Consider the following 27,304-nt stretch of genomic DNA (forward strand, 5'->3'; position numbering starts at 1 on the left):
AGTTATAGTGCCCTCTGTGCATCTCACTTCTTCCGCTGTACCTGCCCACCCTTCGGCTACCTTGTCTTATGACTGGCACTTTCTGTAACATCCCTGCTATGTGGCTGCCACTTTCTGTGTTATTTCAAACCTTCCTGCACAATTCCCTGCCCTCCCTATTTTCTCCCATACATATGACCTTAATGAACAGATTCCTCACCTTCCTGCTCCACATTCCTCCTTTGACATCCCCTTGTTGGCTTCTTTTATTACGTCCCCCGCCTTACGCTTATACTTTTTCCTTGTAAATCTGGCTTATGCACAAGTTTTTCACGACTGATCTTACCTCTTCTTCACAACTCAATGGGCATGCTCCATCCACAACGCTGCACTGAAAGAAAGAGAAATGGAAAGCACTGATGCGGACATATCCAACTCATAAACCTGTCTTAGTAAAGGAGGCACTGTAAATATTTCCATGGATAAGCAAAGCGGTTACAGGAGTCCCTCGCTATCTCATTGTTGTGAGAAAGGATAGAGGAACACTACGTCAGCACTGGTTGAAGGGTGTCCACAGGAAAGTTAACTCGTATGGACAAAGCCTTTAAGACTTGGTGCTAAAAGGCCAGGCTATTAGCTTTGCCAATGTTTTTTCCTGTTGCATGCATGTACAGCCATCAATATATATATATTAGAAATGTGGTCTTTAGTTGGCAGAGGTATGCTCCCGTCCAAGTAGGGGCCCACAATCATAGTCAGAGCAAGTAAGTTACACACCAAAGATAGCCTGTGCTCACGCCCGTGGTAGCTTGGCACAGAGCAGTCAGGCTTATCCCCAGAGGAAATGTGTAAAGTGTTTGTACACACACACATAGTAACACAGTGAAAACATCAAAAAAACTACTCCATCCCACTTTAGAAAAATAGCCAATATTTATTTAAGTAACAGCAACACAAGACCAAAATGACAAAAATCCATCATACATAAGTCAAGATATACATTTTTCAATTTTAAATGTAGTCATAGCACTTAGAAAACAATAGCTCGAATCCACAAGTTCAGGCCGAACGCGATGGGGAGTTTCGGTCGGTTACGGAGTTGCACTGACCCTATTACAGTACCTTGGAAATGTTGAGAACCAAAGATGGTGTAAAGCGCTGGGTAGGTGAGACGTAGCGGAGGTAGATGCAACATCGGTTCCTTACTGCTAAGCATGTCATTGGCATGTCGGCACTTAGAGACGATGCATTGCAAAATGGAGGTGTGGCATCACAGAAGCAGGTGAGGCATCGGTTTCCAGAGGCGGTGCAGATTTGTTGAGCTCCAATCCCAGGGGACGTTGTAGGACGCAGGGGTTGTGATGTGGGTTTGCAGCGATGTTTTGGCTCTGATGGCAGTGCGGTGTTGATGGAGCTCTGAGGATCTAGCTGGTGTCGATGTCTCACCACTGTGCCGCAGGTGCTGCAGCGGAGTCAGGCATCACGGACATCGGTGATGTGTTACTCGAGACTCCCACTGTGGTGTTTCTTCGGAGGCGCTGCGGTGGCATTAGGACTTGCGTTGTAAGTCATGGTCATTGCGTTGAGCTGGGACCACGGCTCCGGTACAGCCAGCAGTGTGGTGTTGAAAAACAGCGCCGGTTCCGAAGTGATACTTGAAGTTGATGTGTTGGTTTCTTCTCTTTTTAGCACAGCAAACTCACTTCCAAGGGCCCAAGAACTGGATTTTGCACCACCTGGCAGAGTAGGGCTCTCAGGAGAGGAGCCCAGGTGCTGCAGGTGAAGCCTTTGAAGGCCCTGACACTTCCAAAAGAAAGCAAGCTCAACTCAAGCCCATGGAGAAAGTTTAGAAAGTGAGATGCAGAGAGCAAAGCAGAGGTGGGTCCTCCATTGGAGTGGAGGAGTGTCGCCCCACTTAAATGCCCCCAGAAGTTAATACATTAATACCATTTTATTTGTTGTCAACCCGTCCAGACTTAGGAAGGGGCAGGGACTGCTGAGTGGCAGCAGTGGTGAGCTGCCAGTACACTAGTTCATAGTGCGCATGTCCCTTTGGCCGGCCTTCTTGTGATAGCCAGCCTAACATGTGCACTATAAACCTCTCAACACAGCTGTCTTAGACAGCTGGGTTGACAGACTGAAGAGGCCTCTACTGTCCTCGTGAGCTCCGAGAGACACTGCTCCCTTCAATCTTGGCACTTCTCTCATTCTGAGAGCAGCTTCAGGATAGGTTAAGTAGGTTAGCTGGGGTCCTGGACGTGACATTTAAAAAGAAGAGGACCAGAGCAAGGAGGAAGTGTCTGCGCAAGCAGGTAAGTGTTTTTTAATTTATTTGATGCATTTATGTTTTGTATGTAATTTTACGCCCCTACTCATTTTCCTGCCTCTTGAATCAGCATACTTGGAAGCAAAGTCTAGTCCTCTCACTACTAGGACAGAAGCAGCAGGCCAACACAGCAAAGTAAGCAGCAGAGTGGTAGTCCCTCCTGGCAGCACAACAGCTCTTCTTCCTGGCAGACTGTCCTCAATTTAGAAGTGTTCCGAGTGTATGGGGTAAACGGTCTAATACTTACACCCATTTTAGCCTTTGAAGTAGAGAGAGACTGTAAAGAAAGATCTCTGTAGTGCACAGGATCCTGCCATTCCTAGCCCTGACTCCAGACACACCACTACGCTCCATCGAGACCGCCACTTTCCCCGACGACTGGAAACATGATGAGATCAACCCCCTGCTGAAGAAACCATCCGCTGACCCAACAGACCTCAAGAACATCAGACTCATCTCTCTGCTCCCCTTTCTTGCCAAGGTTATTTAGAAGGCCACCAACGCCCAACTCTCCGAGTTCATCGAAGCCAACCACGTCCTAGACTCCTCTCAATATGGTTTCTGAATCAACCACAGCACCAAGAACGCCCTCCTCTCCACCACCGATGACATCCACTCCCTCCTCGACCGGGGAGAAACAGCAGCTCTCATTCTCCTCGGCCGCACAGACGCCTTCGACACGTCTCTCCCCGCCCCCTAATCACGAGACTCCATGACGCCGGCATCCACGACAAAGCCTTGGACTGGATTCGTTCCTTCCTCACCGGTAGAACACAGCAAGTCAGACGTTTCCTATTCCTCTCGGAAGCCACAGAGATCAGCTGTGGAGTGCCTCAGGGCCCCTCCTTGAGCCCCACGCTTTTTAACATCTACATGGCCCTGCTTGCAGCCATCGGCAGGAGCCACACACTCAACATGGTCTCCTACTCTGATGACACCCAACTGATTCTGTCCCTCATCAAAGAGCCCCCTACCACCAGAAACAATATCTCACAATGGGGTGAAAGCCGTCGCCGCCTGGATAAGAGACAGCTGCCTCAAGCTCAACACGGACGGGACCGAAGTACTCATTCGGGTCCCAACACCTCCACTTGGGTAGACTCCTGGTGGCCCGCCGAGCTAGGAACCCCCCACACCTACTGACCACACATGAAACATCGTCATCATACTGGACTCTTCACCCACCATAAACTGCCAGATCAAAGCAGTCACCTCATCATGCTTCCACACTTTTTGCCTGCTCTGAAGATCGAGATGGATCCCCACTGAGGCCAGGCAGACAGTCACCCAAACACTCAGCAACGGCAGACTCGACTACATCAACGCACTGTACGCAGGGGCCACCCAGAAACTCCTCAGGAAACCTCAGAACATGCAGAACAGTGCAGCCAGACTGGTCCTCAACATCCTCTGTGACAGCCACATCTCTGAACACCTACGAGACCTCCACTGGCTCCCAGTCAACAAAAGAGTCACCTTGAATCTCCTCACACACACCTACAAAGCCCTCCATGACGTCAGACCAGCAAACCTGAACCACCGCCTCTCATTCCATGTACCCACCAAAAACCTCAGCTCTGCCAAACTGGCCCTCCCCACCGTCCCTCGGATCCGCAAGACCAAAACTGGAGAAAGATCCTTCTCCTACCTCGCTGCCAAATCCTGGAATGCCATGCCTCTCCAACACAGGCTTTCCCCATCTCTGACACAATTCAGGAAGGATCTCAAGACCGGGCTCTTCGAATGAACCACAGCGCCAAGTCGGACCTGGGAAGGTTTGGTCCTCACAAGTAGGGGAGGGAAGAACAAGTTACTTACCTTCGGTAACGATATATCTGTAAGAAACAGTAGTTAGTATTAGATTCCTTACCTTAGAATATCCCCAGGCGTCAGACTGGATCCGGAAATTTTTCTGCGTAGCAGTACCCATGGGCGTCGGTAGGTGTCGTCCGCGGCACCGTGTCCGTCGTCCGCGTCGTGGGCGCCGTGATGATGTCGTCGGAGTACTTAGACGCCGCCTCCGCGTGCTGACGTCAGTTCTTATACACAGCTTTTCTGCGCCAGAAACGCAGAGCCATGTCAAAAACCAACACTGGTGCCATTGAAACTAGGGCCCTGAAAGGGGATGACCTTAACCCTAGATATCGGTTCGCAGAACGGGGAGGACGGGTGGGGCGTTAAGGAATCTAATATTAACTACTGTTTCTTACAGATATATCGTTACCGAAGCTAAGTAACTTGTTCATCTGAAAGAAACAGGTTAGTATTAGATTCCTTACCTTAGAATAGATACCCCAGCAATACCAACCCCGGTGGTGGGTCTGCGAACCAATAATCACACCAGAAAGTCCTGGAGGACGGAACGGCCAAAGAAGCCATCCCTCCAGACTTGGCTGTCCAGGCAGTACTGTCTTGCAAACGTGTGCAGCGAGGCCCACGTATCTGCCTGACAGATGTCCTGCAAGGGGACTCCCCGGCCCAGAGCAGTGGTAGCCGCCATGGCCTGGGTGGAATCGGCCCTCAGCCCAACAGGAGGTTCCTTCTTCACCAAGGAGTAACAAGCCTTGATGCACAAGACGACCCACCGAGAGATGGTCCGCTTGTGCACCGCCCGTCCCGTCTTAGCGCCCACGTAACCAACAAAGAGTTGGTAATTCACCTGGAACTGGCGTGTGCGATCTAGATAGAACGAGAGTGCACGTTTTGGGTCCAGACGGTGGAGCCGCTCTTCCTCCTTTGAGGGATGCGGAGGCGGAAAGAAGGTGGGCAAGGTGACAGACGGGCCGATGTGGAAGGCCGTGAAAACCTTGGGCAGGAAAGAGGGCCTTGTCCGCAACACAACTTTGTCCGGATGGACAGAAAGGAAAGGAGGGTTAGAAGAAAGAGCCTGGAGCTCACTCACTCTCCGGGCAGAGGTGATGGCACCAGGAAGGCAGTCTCCAGAGTAAGAAGGCGGAGAGGACAGTTGTGAAGTGGATCAAAGGGAGAGCACATCAGATAGGTAAGAACAAGGTTCAAGTCACACTGAGGCATCACAAACGGAACAGGGGGGAACATGTGTGTGATGCCTTTCAGAAAACGAGTTACAATAGGGGACTTGAACAAAGAAGGTTGATCAGGCAGCCTTAGAAAGGCTGAAAGGGCAGAAAGGTAGCTCTTGATAGTGCCCAGAGCAGAGCCCTGCTGGGCAAGAGAAAGAAGGAAGAGAAGAACCTCAGAAAGAGGGGCAGAAAGGGGATCCACAGCCTTTGCTGTGCACCATGCTACAAATCTGTTCCACCTGCAGGCGTATACCGACTTTGTAGAGGGACGCCTGGCTGCCAGAATTACATTACAGACTTCAGGAGGCAAGTCAAATGGCCTTAACTGTCGCTGCTCAATCTCCAAGCGTGGAGGTGGAGGCTGGACAGGTTCGGGTGGAGGACCGTCCCCTTCTGCTGCGACAGAAGATCCTCCTGAAGAGGCAGACGAACCAGGGGATCGACTGACATACTGAGTAGCTCGGGATACCAGTGCCTTCGTGCCCAGTCCGGAGCCACAAGGATGACTTGGGCCCGGTCGCGCTTGATCTTCTTCAGCACTCTGGGCAGAAGTGGTATAGGCGGAAAGGCGTACAACAGACCGCAACTCCACTCGCGACAAAAAGCGTATCCGAGCGAGTGCCGCCTTGGAAATTCCAACGCGCAGAACTATGACATTGTGCGTTCTCTTCGGTGGCGAATAGATCGGCGGCTGAGTTCGTCCGCCCTGGCGTTCAGAGAACCCGCCAGGTGTTGAACCACCAGGGTCACGCCCTGATGTTCCAGCCCTTGCCAGAGGTGCAGAGCCTCCTGGCAGAGGGTCCACGAACCCACCCCGCCCTGTTTGTTGCAGTACCACAAGGCGGTGGTGTTGTCCGTGAACACCTGCACTACACTCCCCCGGACAGAGGGGAGGAATGCCTTCAGTGCTAGACGAATCGCCCACAGCTCCAAGAGGTTGATATGGAGCTGGGACTCCGCCGGGGACCTGAGGCCTCTGATCTCCGCCTCTCCCATGTGGCCCCCCCAGCCCTGGAGGGACACGTGCATCACAACTACGTTGGGGAAGGGAGAGGGATCTGCCGCTGACCCAATCGCGGTCCGTGAGCCACCACTGCAGCTGGCTCGCAGTGCCCTCCGAGATCAGGACATGTCGGACAGGTTGCCCTGATGCTGGGCCCACTGAAACTTCAGGTCCCACTGCAGAGCCCGCATCCGCCACCCGGCCTGATGCACCAGAAGGATGCAGGAGGCCATCAGCCCCAGAAGCCGCAGCATCAACCTGACCGAGACCCGGGATAAAGCTGAAAGATCGGAATCAGAGCCTGAATATCCCAAACCCGCTGTTCGGGAGGATAAACCTGCAACTGCGCGCAGTCGAGAACCGCTCCGATGAAGAGGAGCTTCTGAGAGGGGCACAGGTGTGACTTTGGCACATTGATGGAGAACCCCAGCTGGTGCAGGAGGTCTGCCATCGTCTTGAGGTGGCTGACGACTGTCTGGGGCGAGTCCGCCTTCAACAACCAGTCGTCGAGGTAGGGGAAGACTGAAACCCCTAACCTGCGCAGATGAGCTGCGACCACCGCCATCACCTTCATGAACATCCGTGGGGCGCTGGTAAGGCCGAAGGGGAGCACAGTAAACTGAAAGCTGGGTTGACAGACTGAAGAGGCCTCTACTGTCCTCGTGAGCTCCGAGAGACACTGCTCCCTTCAATCTTGGCACTTCTCTCATTCTGAGAGCAGCTTCAGGATAGGTTAAGTAGGTTAGCTGGGGTCCTGGACGTGACATTTAAAAAGAAGAGGACCAGAGCAAGGAGGAAGTGTCTGCGCAAGCAGGTAAGTGTTTTTTAATTTATTTGATGCATTTATGTTTTGTATGTAATTTTACGCCCCTACTCATTTTCCTGCCTCTTGAATCAGCATACTTGGAAGCAAAGTCTAGTCCTCTCACTACTAGGACAGAAGCAGCAGGCCAACACAGCAAAGTAAGCAGCAGAGTGGTAGTCCCTCCTGGCAGCACAACAGCTCTTCTTCCTGGCAGACTGTCCTCAATTTAGAAGTGTTCCGAGTGTATGGGGTAAACGGTCTAATACTTACACCCATTTTAGCCTTTGAAGTAGAGAGAGACTGTAAAGAAAGATCTCTGTAGTGCACAGGATCCTGCCATTCCTAGCCCTGACTCCAGACACACCACTACGCTCCATCGAGACCGCCACTTTCCCCGACGACTGGAAACATGATGAGATCAACCCCCTGCTGAAGAAACCATCCGCTGACCCAACAGACCTCAAGAACATCAGACTCATCTCTCTGCTCCCCTTTCTTGCCAAGGTTATTTAGAAGGCCACCAACGCCCAACTCTCCGAGTTCATCGAAGCCAACCACGTCCTAGACTCCTCTCAATATGGTTTCTGAATCAACCACAGCACCAAGAACGCCCTCCTCTCCACCACCGATAACATCCACTCCCTCCTCGACCGGGGAGAAACAGCAGCTCTCATTCTCCTCGGCCGCACAGACGCCTTCGACACGTCTCTCCCCGCCCCCTAATCACGAGACTCCATGACGCCGGCATCCACGACAAAGCCTTGGACTGGATTCGTTCCTTCCTCACCGGTAGAACACAGCAAGTCAGACGTTTCCTATTCCTCTCGGAAGCCACAGAGATCAGCTGTGGAGTGCCTCAGGGCCCCTCCTTGAGCCCCACGCTTTTTAACATCTACATGGCCCTGCTTGCAGCCATCGGCAGGAGCCACACACTCAACATGGTCTCCTACTCTGATGACACCCAACTGATTCTGTCCCTCATCAAAGAGCCCCCTACCACCAGAAACAATATCTCACAATGGGGTGAAAGCCGTCGCCGCCTGGATAAGAGACAGCTGCCTCAAGCTCAACACGGACGGGACCGAAGTACTCATTCGGGTCCCAACACCTCCACTTGGGTAGACTCCTGGTGGCCCGCCGAGCTAGGAACCCCCCACACCTACTGACCACACATGAAACATCGTCATCATACTGGACTTTTCACCCACCATAAACTGCCAGATCAAAGCAGTCACCTCATCATGCTTCCACACTTTTTGCCTGCTCTGAAGATCGAGATGGATCCCCACTGAGGCCAGGCAGACAGTCACCCAAACACTCAGCAACGGCAGACTCGACTACATCAACGCACTGTACGCAGGGGCCACCCAGAAACTCCTCAGGAAACCTCAGAACATGCAGAACAGTGCAGCCAGACTGGTCCTCAACATCCTCTGTGACAGCCACATCTCTGAACACCTACGAGACCTCCACTGGCTCCCAGTCAACAAAAGAGTCACCTTGAATCTCCTCACACACACCTACAAAGCCCTCCATGACGTCAGACCAGCAAACCTGAACCACCGCCTCTCATTCCATTTACCCACCAAAAACCTCAGCTCTGCCAAACTGGCCCTCCCCACCGTCCCTCGGATCCGCAAGACCAAAACTGGAGAAAGATCCTTCTCCTACCTCGCTGCCAAATCCTGGAATGCCATGCCTCTCCAACACAGGCTTTCCCCATCTCTGACACAATTCAGGAAGGATCTCAAGACCGGGCTCTTCGAATGAACCACAGCGCCAAGTCGGACCTGGGAAGGTTTGGTCCTCACAAGTAGGGGAGGGAAGAACAAGTTACTTACCTTCGGTAACGATATATCTGTAAGAAACAGTAGTTAGTATTAGATTCCTTACCTTAGAATATCCCCAGGCGTCAGACTGGATCCGGAAATTTTTCTGCGTAGCAGTACCCATGGGCGTCGGTAGGTGTCGTCCGCGGCACCGTGTCCGTCGTCCGCGTCGTGGGCGCCGTGATGATGTCGTCGGAGTACTTAGACGCCGCCTCCGCGTGCTGACGTCAGTTCTTATACACAGCTTTTCTGCGCCAGAAACGCAGAGCCATGTCAAAAACCAACACTGGTGCCATTGAAACTAGGGCCCTGAAAGGGGATGACCTTAACCCTAGATATCGGTTCGGAGGACGGGTGGGGCGTTAAGGAATCTAATATTAACTACTGTTTCTTACAGATATATCGTTACCGAAGCTAAGTAACTTGTTCATCTGAAAGAAACAGGTTAGTATTAGATTCCTTACCTTAGAATAGATACCCCAGCAATACCAACCCCGGTGGTGGGTCTGCGAACCAATAATCACACCAGAAAGTCCTGGAGGACGGAACGGCCAAAGAAGCCATCCCTCCAGACTTGGCTGTCCAGGCAGTACTGTCTTGCAAACGTGTGCAGCGAGGCCCACGTATCTGCCTGACAGATGTCCTGCAAGGGGACTCCCCGGCCCAGAGCAGTGGTAGCCGCCATGGCCTGGGTGGAATCGGCCCTCAGCCCAACAGGAGGTTCCTTCTTCACCAAGGAGTAACAAGCCTTGATGCACAAGACGACCCACCGAGAGATGGTCCGCTTGTGCACCGCCCGTCCCGTCTTAGCGCCCACGTAACCAACAAAGAGTTGGTAATTCACCTGGAACTGGCGTGTGCGATCTAGATAGAACGAGAGTGCACGTTTTGGGTCCAGACGGTGGAGCCGCTCTTCCTCCTTTGAGGGATGCGGAGGCGGAAAGAAGGTGGGCAAGGTGACAGACGGGCCGATGTGGAAGGCCGTGAAAACCTTGGGCAGGAAAGAGGGCCTTGTCCGCAACACAACTTTGTCCGGATGGACAGAAAGGAAAGGAGGGTTAGAAGAAAGAGCCTGGAGCTCACTCACTCTCCGGGCAGAGGTGATGGCACCAGGAAGGCAGTCTCCAGAGTAAGAAGGCGGAGAGGACAGTTGTGAAGTGGATCAAAGGGAGAGCACATCAGATAGGTAAGAACAAGGTTCAAGTCACACTGAGGCATCACAAACGGAACAGGGGGGAACATGTGTGTGATGCCTTTCAGAAAACGAGTTACAATAGGGGACTTGAACAAAGAAGGTTGATCAGGCAGCCTTAGAAAGGCTGAAAGGGCAGAAAGGTAGCTCTTGATAGTGCCCAGAGCAGAGCCCTGCTGGGCAAGAGAAAGAAGGAAGAGAAGAACCTCAGAAAGAGGGGCAGAAAGGGGATCCACAGCCTTTGCTGTGCACCATGCTACAAATCTGTTCCACCTGCAGGCGTATACCGACTTTGTAGAGGGACGCCTGGCTGCCAGAATTACATTACAGACTTCAGGAGGCAAGTCAAATGGCCTTAACTGTCGCTGCTCAATCTCCAAGCGTGGAGGTGGAGGCTGGACAGGTTCGGGTGGAGGACCGTCCCCTTCTGCTGCGACAGAAGATCCTCCTGAAGAGGCAGACGAACCAGGGGATCGACTGACATACTGAGTAGCTCGGGATACCAGTGCCTTCGTGCCCAGTCCGGAGCCACAAGGATGACTTGGGCCCGGTCGCGCTTGATCTTCTTCAGCACTCTGGGCAGAAGTGGTATAGGCGGAAAGGCGTACAACAGACCGCAACTCCACTCGCGACAAAAAGCGTATCCGAGCGAGTGCCGCCTTGGAAATTCCAACGCGCAGAACTATGACATTGTGCGTTCTCTTCGGTGGCGAATAGATCGGCGGCTGAGTTCGTCCGCCCTGGCGTTCAGAGAACCCGCCAGGTGTTGAACCACCAGGGTCACGCCCTGATGTTCCAGCCCTTGCCAGAGGTGCAGAGCCTCCTGGCAGAGGGTCCACGAACCCACCCCGCCCTGTTTGTTGCAGTACCACAAGGCGGTGGTGTTGTCCGTGAACACCTGCACTACACTCCCCCGGACAGAGGGGAGGAATGCCTTCAGTGCTAGACGAATCGCCCACAGCTCCAAGAGGTTGATATGGAGCTGGGACTCCGCCGGGGACCTGAGGCCTCTGATCTCCGCCTCTCCCATGTGGCCCCCCCAGCCCTGGAGGGACACGTGCATCACAACTACGTTGGGGAAGGGAGAGGGATCTGCCGCTGACCCAATCGCGGTCCGTGAGCCACCACTGCAGCTGGCTCGCAGTGCCCTCCGAGATCAGGACATGTCGGACAGGTTGCCCTGATGCTGGGCCCACTGAAACTTCAGGTCCCACTGCAGAGCCCGCATCCGCCACCCGGCCTGATGCACCAGAAGGATGCAGGAGGCCATCAGCCCCAGAAGCCGCAGCATCAACCTGACCGAGACCCGGGATAAAGCTGAAAGATCGGAATCAGAGCCTGAATATCCCAAACCCGCTGTTCGGGAGGATAAACCTGCAACTGCGCGCAGTCGAGAACCGCTCCGATGAAGAGGAGCTTCTGAGAGGGGCACAGGTGTGACTTTGGCACATTGATGGAGAACCCCAGCTGGTGCAGGAGGTCTGCCATCGTCTTGAGGTGGCTGACGACTGTCTGGGGCGAGTCCGCCTTCAACAACCAGTCGTCGAGGTAGGGGAAGACTGAAACCCCTAACCTGCGCAGATGAGCTGCGACCACCGCCATCACCTTCATGAACATCCGTGGGGCGCTGGTAAGGCCGAAGGGGAGCACAGTAAACTGAAAGTGCTTGTGGCCTACTGTGAACCCCAGGTAGCGCCGGTGGGCCGGCAGGACGGGGATGTGGAAATAAGCGTCCTGCAATTCCAACGCTACCATCCAGTCTCCGGGGTCCAGGGCAGCTAAGACCTGAGCCAGTGTCAGCATTTTGAACTTCTCCTTCCGGAGGGAGCCGTTGATATTCCGCAGTTCCAAGATAGGGCGTAGGCCCCCTTTGCCCTTCTTGGGCACCAGAATGTAGTGGGAGTAACAACCACACCCTACTTCTGGCCCAGGAACGCGCTCAAAGCCCCCTTGGCCAAGAGGGCCATAATTTGACTGCGGTGCGTGGCAGGCAGCACGTGTGGGTGCGCCCCTTCCTTGGCCGCGAAAAGAGCGAAAGGCACCTGATTGCTGGCGCGGGGCGGAGTGGCCCAAGGACTTGGCCGTAGCCCTAGAGTCCTTAAAGCGCTCAAGCGCATGGTCTGCCTTGTCGCCAAAAAGGCGACATGTCCATAAGAGTATTCTGGACATCGGACGAAAAGTTGGCGGATCTCAACCAGGCGTGGCGACGAATTGCCACCGTCGTTGCCATCGCTCTGCCCTGTGAGTCGGTGGTATCCAGGTCACACCGGATGGAAAACCGTGCTGCATCTCGACCCTCTGCAAGGGTTTGGGTGAGTTTAGCCCTGACCTCCGCCGGGCATTCTGGCAGCACGTCCGCGACCGTGTCCCACAGAGAGTGGGTGTAGCGGCCCAAGAGGCATGCGGTGTTGGAAGACAGCAGTCCCAAACTCAGGGAGGAGAATACCTTTTTCCCGTATTGCTCATACCTCTTGGATTCCCGATTGGGCGGAGCCGTCGGGAATGTGGACTGGGAGTTGGACGCCTGGATGACCAGGCTCTCGGGAGTGGGTGGGTGGACAGGAAACATGGGTCGCCCGGAGCCGGACAGTGGCACCTGGCCACGTTCCTATCTACAGGCGGACCTGTAGCGGGCCTGGACCAAAAGCCCAAAAGAACATCTGTCAAGGCCTCATTAAATGGCAGCAGAGGCTCAGCCGAGCTTGACTGCGGTTTGAGGACCTCAGTGAGGAGGTTAGTCCTCACCACCGCGACGGGGAGCTCAAGGCTCAAGGCTTTGGCCGCCCTCGTCAGCACCAGACTGACGGTTGCCCCCTCTTCCGTAGCCACGGTAGGAGGGGAGACAAAACCATTGTCTGGCAAAGTGTCCAGACCACTGGCATCCCCAAGTTCACCTGTCCAGTCCTGCTGGGACTGACAATCATGTGTCAAAGGGTCCTTAGACCCTCCCAATACGCCTTGTCACCCATCTCCTGATAGTCAGGGTTGTCAAAGGATGGGGACAGTTCATTGAAGAAAAAATCTCCCATCTGCGTCGCGCTCTGACGCCGGAACCGGAGCGAGGGAGGCATCGGGGACGGCGCCGCCCGAAGACGGCGCCGGGGTTGACACCCTAAGGACCGGCGCCGGTGAGGTCGTCAAGTCAACCCGCGACGATCTGGATCCGGAGGCGGATCCAGTGGGGCCCTGCGGTGCCGGGCCCGAAGGCGCAGGTGGCGTCGGGCCGAAGCACCCGGCCCGCTAGGGCCCCCAGACGGGTCCGCTAGGCCCAAAGGCGCAGCGGGCCCGTCGGAGAAGAGAGCGACCTCATGGCCATGAGGAAGCGCTCAATCTCCTCCGGCGCAGCGTTCTGCCCAGGGGCCGGAGGGTATGAAGCAGGCCGCGACTCCGACGGAGCCACGTGGGCGGTGTCACCCGAACCCCCGGCCACGTCGCACGAGCGTCGGGGGGAGTCGGAAGAGCAATGACGCCTTTTCGATGTCTTGTGCTTACCTGGCGACTTCGAGCCCGAAGGCCGATTGTGACTCCCGGAGCTATGGTGGGCCTGACCCCGCGACCGGTCCCTCGACTTCTGACCGGACCGGAACCTCTCGCGGCGCGGGGCCGACTGCCGGACCTTGAGACGCTTGCGGGACCGCTCACACCTAGCCTTCGAAGTCAGGGCTCGGCAGTCGGGACAGGCCTTGTCGTCGTGGTCGAAGCCGAGACAGTAAAGGCACCGGCGGTGAGGGTCGGTAACCGACATCAATCGGTCGCAGTCCTCACAGGGTTTAAATCCAGGCATCCCTACCGGCACCGTTCGGAGTCGAGAAGACTCAGAAAAAATTATCAAAAGGATCGAAAAAGTTAGTCAAAAATTGACTATGGGTACCACTTTTTCCGGATCAGCGCTGCTGGCGCGGAGAAAAGAAGAACTGAGGTCAGCACACGGAGGCGGCGTCTCAGTACTCCGACAACGTCATCACGGCGCCCACGACGCCGACGACGGACGCGGAGCCGCGGACGACGCCTACCGACGCGCATGGATACTGCTACGCAGAAAAATTTCCAGATCCAGTCTGACGCCTGGGGATATTCTAAGGTAAGTAATCTAATACTAACCTGTTACTTTCAGATACATCGTTTACAATGCGGTGTTTACACCGCAGGACCTTTACCATGCACCCATTACAACGCAAGTCATTACAATGACTTGCGCTGGATGGTGCTCCAGGTTAAGGAATAGTGTGATTTTCTATTCCAGCACCTTCTCTACTGTTACGTGGGATGGAGTTGGAATAGAAAATCATATTAATCCTCAATCCAGCGCCCTCCAACGCAAGTCGTTGTAACGACTTGCATTGTAAAAACCGCGATGTAAAGTACTGCGATCAAAATGATCACGTTGTACTGGTATACATCTGTAGGGCAACTTACCAGGTTGACATGGCAGTTTAAAGCTACGCCCACAGCTACGCCCACAGGCTTGGAAGTGGAAGGCCTAGTTCAAGTTTGAAGGGGGACTCATGTGAGTGGCACAATCAGTGCAGCAGGCCCGCTAGTAACATTTGACTTACAGGCCCTGGGCACACACAGTGCACTGTACTAGGAACTTACTATTACATTATATATGCCAATCATGGGGAAACCAAACATAACATGTTTTAGGGGAGAGATCATATGCACTTGAGCACTGATTGGCAGTGATAAAGTGCCGAGAGTCCTAATGCCAACAAAAGAAGGTAAGACAAATAGGCAGAGGAAGGCAACCAACAATATCTATCGACATAGATTGAAAGAATTTGTACATGGGAGGTTGGTGGAAGCGTGATGGGTAGCAGAGGGGCTGCATTGGGATGTGAAAGAGAAGCGATGGTGAATGAAAAGCGAGCACAAAGGGGGACTTGGGGGGGATCTGAGGGTAAAAAAGCAACAAAAAAACACACACACTCCCATAAAGTGCAACATGTAAATAAAAAATATGTTTCCTCAAGTATGCTGAGGATACAATTCATCCAATCAGAACACTGCGAGACTGAAATGCTCCTGGGTGGGACCCACATAGGAATAGAGAGGACAGCCTTAGAAACAGACAATTGAGACAGACAACCCAGCCATCCAATAATGAGCAAGACTCTGACCCAAAACACAATCTAAGCACCCATTATGTGTTGGAAAGAATATGTCTGCCTACAGGCAGCTAATGATGTCTGTAGTAGAGATCTAAAAATAGTCTGCATAGACTTTAAGGAAGTGAGCGCAGCAGCTGGAAGACGAGGCCTTATAGTGCCGTTTGATGTTTGCTTCAGGCACCGAGGACAACATCAGTCGCTATGAGCTTCCGAACAGATGGTGCAGAACAGTATTGGATGGCGGGGCATGTGGAGCGCAATGATGGACTAATTAGTCATGTAGGCAGCGTTTAGGTCAAATGCCCATAAGAAATGAATATACTATCCAATGGACTCAACAGTACTAGAGATGGTCTAGATAAGTATCGGAGAGGTAGCAAGATTCGACACAACTACAATATTTATAAGCTGTTTTGCATATACATTTCATGAACATAGCATGGGAACTTAATTTTCTGCATATTTCCTTTGCACAGCCCATTTGTTAAACGCATGTGATTTTTTTGTGGTTTCTATGTTATACTTTGTATTATCTTGGGGTTTGTAATGGAATACATTTTGCAACTACGTTGTCTAAATAGTAAATACAATAACACGATATTGTAAATTACTCAGGGCTACATCAGATTTGAAGCCATCAAGAGAGAAAGTCAAAGAAACAGCAATAAAAGAGGGAGGGGGAAAGAGTTAAAAACAGGGGCGGCTGGCAGTGAATCGGCGTGGCGGGGCGGGGGTGGGGGGGGTAAAAGAACACTTACCTTTTGCTAGCCCCCATCTCTCCTCAGCTCCGGTCCCTTCTGACGCCGCCATCTCTCCTCAGCTTCGGTTGAACAGGAAGCACCCAGGCTCCCTCCACTAAGCCAATCACAACACTACAATGCAGCTTTGTGACTGGTCTGAGCGCCGTTGTTCGGTTCTCAGACGGGGACAAGGAGCCTGTGCATGTTCCTCACCAAGCTGTGCATTACAGCCTGGTGGGGACCATGCACAGTCCGCATGACTGTTTGGCTGGCCCGAGAAGGCCGGCCAAGCAGTCATGCGCACTTGGAGTGTGCAAACCACTCCTGCCTGTGCCACCAGCTCTGCCCCTTCCTATCCCAGACCCGTAGTAAAAAATTTAAGGATAATCACGAGGTTATTATCATTTTATTTTTCCTTTCCCCTGCTCTGAGAGCAGTGGGGCGTCGTTCTTCTGCTTCAGCAGAGGAGCCACGCCTGGGTAACCCCTTCGATGCTGGTGACGAAACCATTCCGTCATCAGTCACGGTTGAGCTGTGCTGATGACGGAATGGTTCCGTCACGACCCCACCCATTATTATTGGGGCCCAGCACAGGAGGAAAATATCATCCGTAGCGATGAGGTTAAAGAGATAGGGAAAGAGAGTGAGACACAGATGGATAGAGAGATGAATAGTTAAATAGAAAGAGAGAATTAGAGACATATAAATAGATAGAAAGACTGATACGTAGATGCAAAGAAAAGCAGAGACAAGAGAAAATAAGGGTGAGCGCAAGGGGCCGAGGCATACAAAAGGGAGAGCGCGAGAGAGCCTGCGTGTAGCAGCAGTTTGAAGACTTAGGGTGACATCTGTTTCCCCAAACATACACCATAGCCTTAGTGGTCTTTGGTTGCCATCTATTTTGTATCCGCACACTATTGTGCGACCGCTCTAAGGGTGGCATTCTGTTCTGTATCTGTTAACTATGACCCTAGCAGTTTTAGGTTGGCATCTGTCTGTATTTATACATTATGGCCCTAAGTTGGCATGCATTCTGTGTAAGTACACTATAGCCCTGGTGGTGTTTGGTTGGCATCTGTGTTGTTTTCGTACACTGTGACTCTAGCGGTTTTAGGATGGCATCTTGTTCCATACAGTTACCCTATGGTCCCATCAGTCTTCAGTTGGCATTCATTCTTTGTTGATACACTCTTGCATTTGTTTTGTACATGTACAGTATGGCACTAGCAGTCTTAAGTTAGCCTCCAGCTGCATATATACACTGGGCACAAGTCCTATAAAAAGAAGTGGGAGGAACTGACCAAGCAAGACAACATGCAAATGACCTCATGACGTCACGATGTAGCGCTATAAAAGAAATAAAATAGTTCTATTTAAATATTTGTGTAAATACTGGGACATACTAACCCATCTGACAGTCTTACAGTGCCTGCATTTATATACAGGGACAGAACAAAGGCAAAAGCATGCCTCTCCTAAGTACCTGCGAAGAGAAGGCAAGCTGTGTGCCTTTGTTTCCACTTGTGGCATTTACATTTAAATGTAAGGTTCCAGGTGGCCCCCAGTCAACATATACAAACAAAAGGAGGCAGGATGGCCCCTTAACTTCGGCCCAGATGGAGGTAAAAAAAGACCCCTTCACTGCCTGCACGTTGCTGCTGAAAATGGAAAGCAGACAACGTACAGGCGCTGCTGAACGCGTCCCGGTGTCTTACACTGGGACAAGTTCAACATATTTCTGTGGGCCCTAACTTCTTGGCAGGGGGGGACGTCATCCACCTTGTAAAAATAGTGAGGGGACGCCGAGTACCTGCGTTTACCCCCGACTCGAGCCCTGACTATAGCCTTAGCAGTGGCGTAGCAAGGGAGGACAGGGGGTGCGGTCTGCCCCGGGCAGCACAGGTTTTTAGGGCAGTAGTTTCCCCCTTCCCTGCGGCCATCACAGGAATTGCCAGCACCCCCCACTGCCCTTACATGCCGCCGAGGGCGGCAAATGCAGGCGGCAATGGGCTAGCTACGCCACTGAGCCCTAGCGGTCTTAAATTGGTACCCGTTCTGGGTACGTACACTATAACACTTGTGATATTATGATGGTATCTATTCTATACATGTGTGCTGTGGACCTAGCAGTCTTAGGCTGTCATACACCCCCCATCAGAAGTTGCCTTTGCTGCCTGAAGTGCTGCCTTTTTGCCTAAGATTAGCAGGACACGTCTAAGTGGTAAAGCATCTAACCTCACAGCTGGCGGACACATCTCAAAGTTTGGTGGGCGGGTACTTTGTCAGGGCGATGTAGTACTTTACACTGTTGCCATGATGGAGTAAATCAGGTCCGCCAAAGTCCAGATCATGCCACGAGGGCCTGATTCAGGGTTTGGTGGGTCACCCGGGGCCCATCAGGGTGGTAGAGGACATTACACCTGCCACCCTGATGGACAGCTGCTTGCCAAATTCTCTGTATCCTCAGAGGAACGCCCATCAGGGTGGTTCTTCTGAAGGTACCAAAGGTTTGGTGGATGGACGACATTGGCTTTGACGGCCAGCCTCTAAGCTTTTGTATTTCAAAAAAGTCCCAAAGTGGAAGTCTGATTGTGTGTTGCTATGTTTCAAAGACTAGTCTCAGTGCGAATGACAGAATAGTTCTAGGCACGCCGGCGTCATCATTTTTACGTAAAAACATATTTTATGCAAATTGGTGTTTACAGTCTAGGTCACAGTAGAAGATACTGCAGTTTACTTACGTCAGTGTCATTGGGCTAGAAGCAGAAAGCAAAGTATCAGCCATGCAGAGGGATGCAGCATGCAGGTAAACAGAAAGAAAGATACAGATGTGAACAAAGCAGTTACTGACATCTAGAGCAATCTTCAGAATACAGCTGTCCTGTGTGCCAGGCAGTAAGGGAAGATATAGTGCCTGGTCATTTTTTGACCTTAGAATTCCATTCCCTGTACCCATTCCTGCTACTTTTCACCACCCCACCACCCTCCAGCCAACCAACGTTTATAATTAGAAAATATCCTTTCAGCCTGCCCTTCATTTGTGGACACACTCTTCGCTGTGGCTTGTCCACCAGAACAATAAAAAAGGTGTCTACAGACATAGTGCAGGAAAAGTTTCAGCTCCCCCAACTTTGGTGGATTTGTTTTATTTGTCTAGTTGCAATTGATTAAGGATTAGAACATCGAATGTTGGAAGCTCCATTGAAAACAATTAAGTAGCTCCGGGCTTATAATGGCTGGTATAAGCCCGGAGCTCCAACATTCCAATGTTTCTTTGTTCACAGCCGTGGTTGCGAACAAATGCTTCAACCCTCAAATTTCAATCCCCTTGCGCTCCCTGAAGCCTTTGTTTTAATTGTTAGAACATTCTGCCCTCTAGTGGCAGAATGTTTTAATAGCCTTATAGCCCTTGGTAGCTGCGCTATACCGACTATTAAAGTCCTGCTCCATTGTTAAAGGCCCTCTCCTTCGGCTCAGGCTTTTAACGCTGGAGCGGGCCTTTAATAGCCGGTATGGCCCGCTATGGCGGGCTAAATGGCTATATTAAAGACACCGACTGAGGATCTTGAACCAAAGGATTCTGTAAAATATTTAAAAACGTGGGCAGGGGAAGAACTTTGTCTATATTTTCCACAGCTACCTTGATAGGTAACTAATGGCCTAACTATTTATTTTGGCGGACCTTTGCACCAAATCATTGGTCTGCCCGCTCTATTGTGAGTCAGGCAGAATGTCAGTTTCCCGACAGCAGCACCCAATTGGAAAACCTACTCCAACGTTCCACGGAGTCCTAATTTGGGAGTTTGATTATCAAAAATAAAAATGTTTGGTGTGGGCCAGCTTAAAAGTAGGGGTGTGTGAAATTCACATAATTTGATTTTACGTAATTACGCTGCATTACGACAGAAGTACATGAAATTACAGGAAATGCAAATCTGTCATTTTGTGCTACAGTTTAGGGCAAAATGCGTCCTCTGGTCATTTTTTGGCACAGGGATGTGTTTAAACAAGCATCGCAAACAACAGCCACTATCATTCTGTTCTTTCTGCGCAATCGTGGCAAATTTTGCAGCAAATTGCACCATTTGCTGCAAAAAATAAAAAATCACAAAAGCTGCGTAGTTCTGCAAGTGAACTAATGGTACAATTTCGGAACTTTTGCAACAAGCGTAACCCAAAATTATGCAGATTTTGCCAGCATAATTTAAAGTTCACCCAGGGCTACCCACAGTAGCTGCACACCAAACGTTCAGTGCCTTCACAGGAAGCACGACGGTGGTAGCTCCACACCAATGGGCCAGTCGCGTACTCCAAATATGGCGGTCTTTGATCCATTAGGGTGGCAGACAAAATGTTCTCCGCCACCCTGACTGACAGACAAGACGGCCAAGTTCTAAATCAGCCCCTTTGTCTTCATAGCCATTCTAAAGTGAATATTGAGGAGTAATGGTGTGTCTGTCCTCATCAATATAGGACAAAGACAGGTGGGGTGGGATCACACTCTCCTATCTATTTATACTCGTAGGACACTAAAGGTCCAGAGATGGACCAGCATTCTGGTGCCCTGTGACTTTTCAACATGAAGTGGGATCTTGGTAGAGGTCACCCTGGATAACGTTTTTTCCTGAGCAGCATTGGAAGGAGGCCACATTCACAAGAATAATTAGACTCTATTAATTACAGGATAAGAACATAAAACCCATAAATAAGGAAAGATCTCACAAAGCTATACAAATCAATGTATCCGTTTATGTGTAAATAGGCTTGGATGTGCCCAAATGGTTCAGCAAAAAACATATGAAAGTTACTTTATCTTTAGGCAAACAAATTACCAACCAATGCTTCCCATACCATGACATTATAACAATTTATTCCAACAACTAAAGCCCCAGCCTACAAGAAAAACCTGGCTTTCGCCCAATCAGACAAGGCACACACTCTTCATCCTGCTTTCTACTGGAGGAGGGAAATCATAACATCCAGCTTGTACCTATTTTTTACGACGACCATACATCACTCAAGAGAGACAATTGTTGCAGCACCAGATGGTATTAAAATATTTATTGAAAATGAATGGATTTGTAGTAGAACAATGTTTGAGCTATAAGAGTCGCTAACTGCAGTAATATCTCTGAAGAAGGCTCTTTTTAACCCTACAGCCCACGTCACAATTCCACCTTTGGCATTCCCCTTTAACATTACTTGGCCATTTAGGAGCGGGAAGAATCCAAACCTTAAGAAGATCGCAAGGGGGTGGAGGGTTTCTTGCCACTGCCATGGAAGCCATGCTTCTCAAACCTACTGCCTCTAGGCGCATGGTGGCAGGATCAACCACAACCTGCTAGCACCTCCTGACAGTGACCCAGTCTCAATCAATCAATCAATCAAAGCATTTATATAGCGCGCCACTCACCCGGAGGGTCTCAAGGCGCTAGGGGAGGGGGGTCCGCTACTGCTCGAACAGCCCGGTCTTGAGCTGCTTCCTGAAGGCGAGGTGGTCCTGGGTCAGGCAGAGGTGGGTCGGGAGGGAGTTCCAAGTCTTGGCGGCGAGGTAGGAGAAGGACCTTCCCCCTGTGGTGGCTCTTCGGATGCGGGGGACGGCGGCGAGGGCGTGTCCGGTCGATCGGAGCTGGCGTTTGGGAGCGTAGAAGTTGAGGCGGCTGTTGAGGTATCCTGGGCCTTGGTTGTGTAGGGCTTTGTGTGCATGGGTGAGGAGACGGAAGGTGATTCTCTTGTTGACCGGGAGCCAGTGCAGGTCTCTCAGGTGTCCGGAGATGTGGTTGCGGCGGGGGATGTCCAGGATGAGTCGTGCTGGGGCGTTCTGGATCCGCTGAAGTCTCTTCTGGAGTTTGGCGGTGGTTCCGGCGTAGAGGGAGTTGCCGTAGTCCAGACGGCTGGTGACGAGGGCCTGGGTGACCATCTTCCTGGTCTCGGTGGGGATCCACCGGAAGATCTTGCGTAGCATGCGTAGGATGTTGAAGCATGACGAGGAGACGGCGTTGACTTGTCTGGTCATGGAGAGGGAGGAGTCCAGGATGAAGCCCAGGTTGCGTGCGTGGTCTGTTGGTTTTGGTGCGCTGCCTAGGGCGGGGGCCACCAGGAGTCGTCCCAGGCGGAGGGTGAGGAGCCCAGGATGAGGACTTCCGTCTTGTCCGAGTTCAGTTTCAGGCGGCTGTTCTTCATCCAATCGGCTACCTCTTTCATCCCTTCATGTAGGTTGGCTCTGGCGGTGGCGGGGTCGTTGGTGAGGGAGAGGATCAGCTGGGTGTCGTCGGCGTAGGAGATGATGTTGAGGTTGTACTGGCGTGCGATGGCTGCGAGGGGGCTCATGTAGACGTTGAAGAGGGTTGGGCTGAGCGAGGAGCCTTGAGGAACGCCGCAGATGACTTTGGTGGCTTCTGATCTGAACGGGGAGAGGCGGACTCTCTGTGTCCTTCCAGCGAGGAAGGAGATGATCCACTCCAGTGCCTTCTCCTGGATTCCGACGTTGCTGAGGCGCTGCACTAGGGTACAGTGGCAGACAGTGTCGAAGGCCACGGAGAGGTCCAGGAGGATGAGGGCCGCTGTTTCTCCGTTGTCGAGCAGGGCTCGGATGTCATCGGTTGCTGCGATCAGGGCGGTCTCGGTGCTGTGGTTGGCTCGGAAGCCAGACTGCGAGAGGTCGAGGGATCCGTTCGTCTCGAGGAAGGCGGCCAGCTGCTTGTTGACGGTCTTCTCGATGACTTTAGCAGGAAACGGGAGCAGCGAGATTGGGCGGTAGTTCTTGAGGTCGGTGGGGTCGGCAGATGGCTTCTTTAGTAGAGTGCTGAGTTCGGCGTGCTTCCAGCTCTCCGGGAAGGTAGCGGTGTCGAAGGAGGTGTTGATGATGTCCCGCAGGTGGGGTGCGATGACAGCGTCGGCCTTGTTGAAGACGTGGTGAGGGCAGGGGTCGGTCAGAGATCCGGAGTGGATGGAGTTCATCGTGCGGACGGTGTCTTCGGTGCTGATCGGGGTCCAGGCGTGGAGGGTGGTGGTGGGGGGGCGGTGGTTCGGTCGTGGCGTGCGTCGGTTGAGTGCAGAAGCTGTTGTGTATGTCCGCGATCTTGTTGTGGAAGTAGGAGGCGAGGGAGTTGCAGAGGTCTTGCGAAGGGGTGATGTCGTTGATTCCGGCGTTGGGGTTGGAGAGCTCTTTAACGATGTTGAAGAGCTCCTTGCTGTTGTGTGCGTTGTTGTCCAGTCGTTCCTTGAATGCAGTTTTCTTGGTGGCGTGGATCAGTTGGTGGTGTTTTCGGGTGGCGAGCTTGAGGGCAGTCATGTTGTCCGGTGTTGGGTCTCTGCGCCAGGCTTTCTCGAGGGCTCTGCAGTTCTTCTTGGAGCTCTTGAGTTTGTCGGTAAACCATGGGGCTTTCTTGCTGCCGGGTCTGCTGGGTGGGGTCTTCAGAGGGGCGAGGTCGTCTGCGCAGTCGCTGATCCACTTCGTGAGGTTGGTGGCCGCTCGGCTGGGGTTCGTTGCGCTGGTGGGTGGGTTCTTGCTCAGGGAAGTCGCGAGCTGGTCGGCTGTGATCTTGTTCCAGCTTCTGCGTGCAACCTGTTGCTGGTGGTGGTGGATCGTGATCCTTTTGAAGCTGAAGTGGACGCAGCTGTGGTCCGTCCAGTGGAGTCCGGTGGCGTGGCTGAAGGCGATGTCCTTGCTGGATGAGAAGACGGGGTCGAGTGTGTGTCCGGCGTAGTGGGTGGGGGTAGTCACCAGTTGCTTGAGTCCGAGGTTAGCGAGGTCGTCCAGCAGGGTAGTGGTGTTGCGGTCGTTGTTGTTCTCCAGGTGGAAGTTGAGGTCCCCGAGGAGGATGTAGTCAGGGGAGGGGAGGGCGTGCGGGCTGACGAAGTCGGCGATGTCCTCGCTGAATTGTGTGCGTGGTCCCGGGGGTCTGTAGATGAGGGTGCCTCGGAGGGTGGTCTTGGGGTTGATGTGGATCTGGAAGTGCAGGTGCTCGGCGGGTGCGAGGGTGTCGTCGGTGTTGGCCGTTATTATGTTGAGAAATCCACAGGGTGTCACATTGAATAATAACATGACACGCGGCCACCATACACGTGGTCCTACATTTAAAACACAACATTAAAAGAACTAGCTATTCGAGCGACACACCGCGCGAATAGCGCGAGACGAGTGATCCACTTAAAGTGACCACTACAGCCGTGATGCGGATGGTGTTCCTGTGGACGATGGCGATGCCTCCTCCAGTCTGGTTGATGCGGTCCCTCCGGGTGATCTTGTAGCCGCCTGGGATGGCGATGGCGATGTCAGGCGCTGAGGAGGCGTTCATCCAGGTTTCCGTGAGGAAGGCGACGTCTGGGGCTGTGGTGTCGAGCAGGTTCCAGAGCTCGACGGCGTGTCTGTGGACGGAGCGGGTGTTGAGCAGGATGCACTTCAGGTGGCTGCTGCTGTTGTTCGTCTTGGTCGGTGCTGGTGTAGTGCTGGTCCGGATGCTGGTGAACTTGCAGGAGTGGCAGCAGAAGGGTCCGTAGGTGCGTCTCGGGGTGGCTGGGTAGCAACCCGGGCTTCGGCCGGCGTTGAGTGGGATGAGTTCGGTGGCGAGGTAGGTCCGGCGGGTGGGCTGGGATCTGCGGGGGCCTGAGGTCCTGGCACTGGGCGCGGTCCAGGCGCGGACGGGCGCAGACGGGCTTACCTGTGGCGCACCTTCGGCGCTCAATCGGCGCTCCCGCTGCGCGCGTCCGCTGCGCGGTCGCACTGGGGGCGTCATAAGAGAGGAGCCTGGAGGGCGGGTCAGCTGGGTGGCGGGAGCGGGGCGTCCAATGGGCAGGGGGGGCGGGGTCGGCGGAGGTCAGTGGCGGGAAGGGGCTCACAGGGCGGCTCTGCGGCGGCTGGGTCGTCTGGCGGAGGAGACCCAAGCAGGAAGGGAGAAGGAAAACGAGGAGGCAGCAGGGGGAAGAGCGAGGAAGGCAGCAGCGGGGCAGCAGGAGGGGGGAAGTACCGAGGGCAGCAGCGAGGCGGCGGAGCAAGGCACAGGCAGGCGGCAGGCAGGAGCAAGGCTCAGGCAGGCGGCAGGCAGGAGCAGCTGAGTGGGGGCGACTTCGCCTTGGAGAAGGCTCAGCATATTGTCCGCTTTGGGTCCTCTTCATCTAGTGTATGGGCAATGGGCACTATGTCTGGTGTCTTCTCAGAACGCACCCTGCCTCTGGTCGTGATTCTAGTCTGGACTAAATCAGGTCTGGGACCAGGATTTTCCGTGTTCCAATGTAGTGAGACCCCAGGCTGCTGGTCATGAAATCATGGCAGGCTAGCTGGATATTTCTGCCCCATCTTTATACTCAAGTTGCAGAGAGACTCTGTGCATTCCAGCAGTTCTTGTATGTGATCAGTTCTGGGCAGTTCTGCAATTTTGCTGTTTCCACACAGACTTGTTCAGCCATGATCTTTGCCAAACGTATGAACAGATAGGTGGGGTGGAGCTGGGAGTCTCCTGTAAGGAGAAACCCCCAAAAAGGGAACATGAGAGATGCTGAATGCCTCACTCACCTGTTTGTTAGCCTGCCGTGCTAGCCCTCCCGGAACAAAAGGGCAAGAAAGAGCAGGAGGGCACAGCCTAGCTCTAAAGGGACCCACTGTCTCCTGTCCTGTACACTCTCCAGTCTGACCCACCGCTGTATGGCAAGAGCATCCTGTTCGGAGATCTGTGAAACCACGTGTTTGGGTCTGATGAAAAATATTTTAAGTTGGAACTTCCACTATGAGCACTAAGATGTTGTGTGATGTGTTTACACGAGTTACCAACCTACCCCTTGTCGTAGGGAAAATAACTGCAACATTAAAATGTTGGGCACTGTTCCCAAAGGTAAACATACATGTGTAGATGTAATCTTGCACTTAGGTTTAAGTCTACACTTTTTCGCTATTCACCATTTCCATGTGCAGACGTGCATGTCTTAACCCACTCCGTTCATGGGGTAGAGAGACATCTAAGAGAGAATTTATGAGTGTTATGTTACTACTTGTAACATTTCGCATGAAGGTGGAGATCTCTACTACCAGGCAGGATATATCTAACCTAGACATGATTAAATAAAATATTAGCATATATATACGCATTAAATTAAAAGCTTATTAAATATTTAAAATGTGTTAATTTATAAATATAATTGATAAAAAACCCAACACTACACATATTATATTGAAGTAATGTGTATTACATTTAAGTAAAGGGTATGTGTTTTATATTAGTTTAAAATAACTTATATTTTTTATGTTTTTATTTTGTATTTTCACAAATAGAGTACACACATATCAAATGAGCATGTAACATGGTGCATTCCAGTGCTTCCTGGCAATAAACACTATATAGAAAATTGGACTAGGTGATGTATTTGTGAATGAACTAACAAACTTCTGGGTGAACCCCATCTGGCCCTGGTAACTCCGTAAAATAATTTAAAACAAATTAACGTTTAATTTTATTGTTTTAAATAGTATGCTAATTATGAGTTTTTAAAATTATGAAATATTTTCTTTTAAATTCAAATTAACTTTTTAATACTAAAACAATTATATATATATATTCAATTTGAAAGTCGAAATAATGTATTTATTTCCTAGGGAAGTTAGTTGCAGTACCTGTCATTAATTCTGAGTACTCGAAGGATGAGCTGGAGTACATTTACTCTTTGGTTTTGGACCTTTTTTGCGGGAGCAACTATAAGTGTCATTTTTAATACCATTAGCTTTACTCTTTGTGAGTGGGTGTTTGGATTTCCATGTCCCTACTGAAACCCCTCCTTAATTAATTAAGCTCCAGCCTTCTGAACCTCTGAAGGAGGGCTGAAAGTGCTCTTTCTGATGAAGTATCAAGGCCACTTGCATTTTGTAAATCAAGATATAAGCCAGAATCAGTATTGTAAGAGGGAGGGAGGTTATCAGCCTCTGAGTCGTGATCTTCTGTTCGACTGTCGTCCTCATCAAGCATGACGTTGGATTCGGAGCCAGACTCAAGTGCTTCTGCAATCCAGGCAAATCTTTGGACCCGAGGAAGAGGCTTTGCTAAGACATGTCATCAAAACATTCTTTCATCTTCCATTTAGCCACTCAAATCAATGGTTCCGGCTTCAAAGGCTTCAAAGGCAGTGCTGTGGACAGACCTGAAATCCACGCCTGTGGATGTATAGAGCCACCCGGGCTCTCACACACAATGTATCCTTTCCCCCACGCACGCACGCACAACCCCGGGGCGGGCTCGCGCCGGGGTATAAATAAACACGCGGAAGACCGCTCGGGGTCTTTCCGGCTAAC

General features: G+C 52.0%; 1 protein-coding gene across 1 annotated transcript in view; it reads right to left on the reverse strand.

Annotated features, from left to right (window-relative positions):
• The window catches only part of LOC147733967 (voltage-dependent calcium channel subunit alpha-2/delta-4-like), a 961,982-nt gene that overhangs the window by 152,072 nt on the left and 782,606 nt on the right, over nt 1-27,304 (reverse strand). The window contains exon 28 of the mRNA XM_086952873.1: nt 326-370. Coding sequence (XP_086808999.1) covers nt 326-370 — 45 coding nt within the window. The remainder of the gene's footprint in view (nt 1-325; nt 371-27,304) is intronic.

The sequence above is a fragment of the Lissotriton vulgaris genome, chromosome 1_2 (genome assembly GCF_964263255.1).
Source record: "Lissotriton vulgaris chromosome 1_2, aLisVul1.2, whole genome shotgun sequence".
Taxonomy (NCBI): domain Eukaryota; kingdom Metazoa; phylum Chordata; class Amphibia; order Caudata; family Salamandridae; genus Lissotriton; species Lissotriton vulgaris.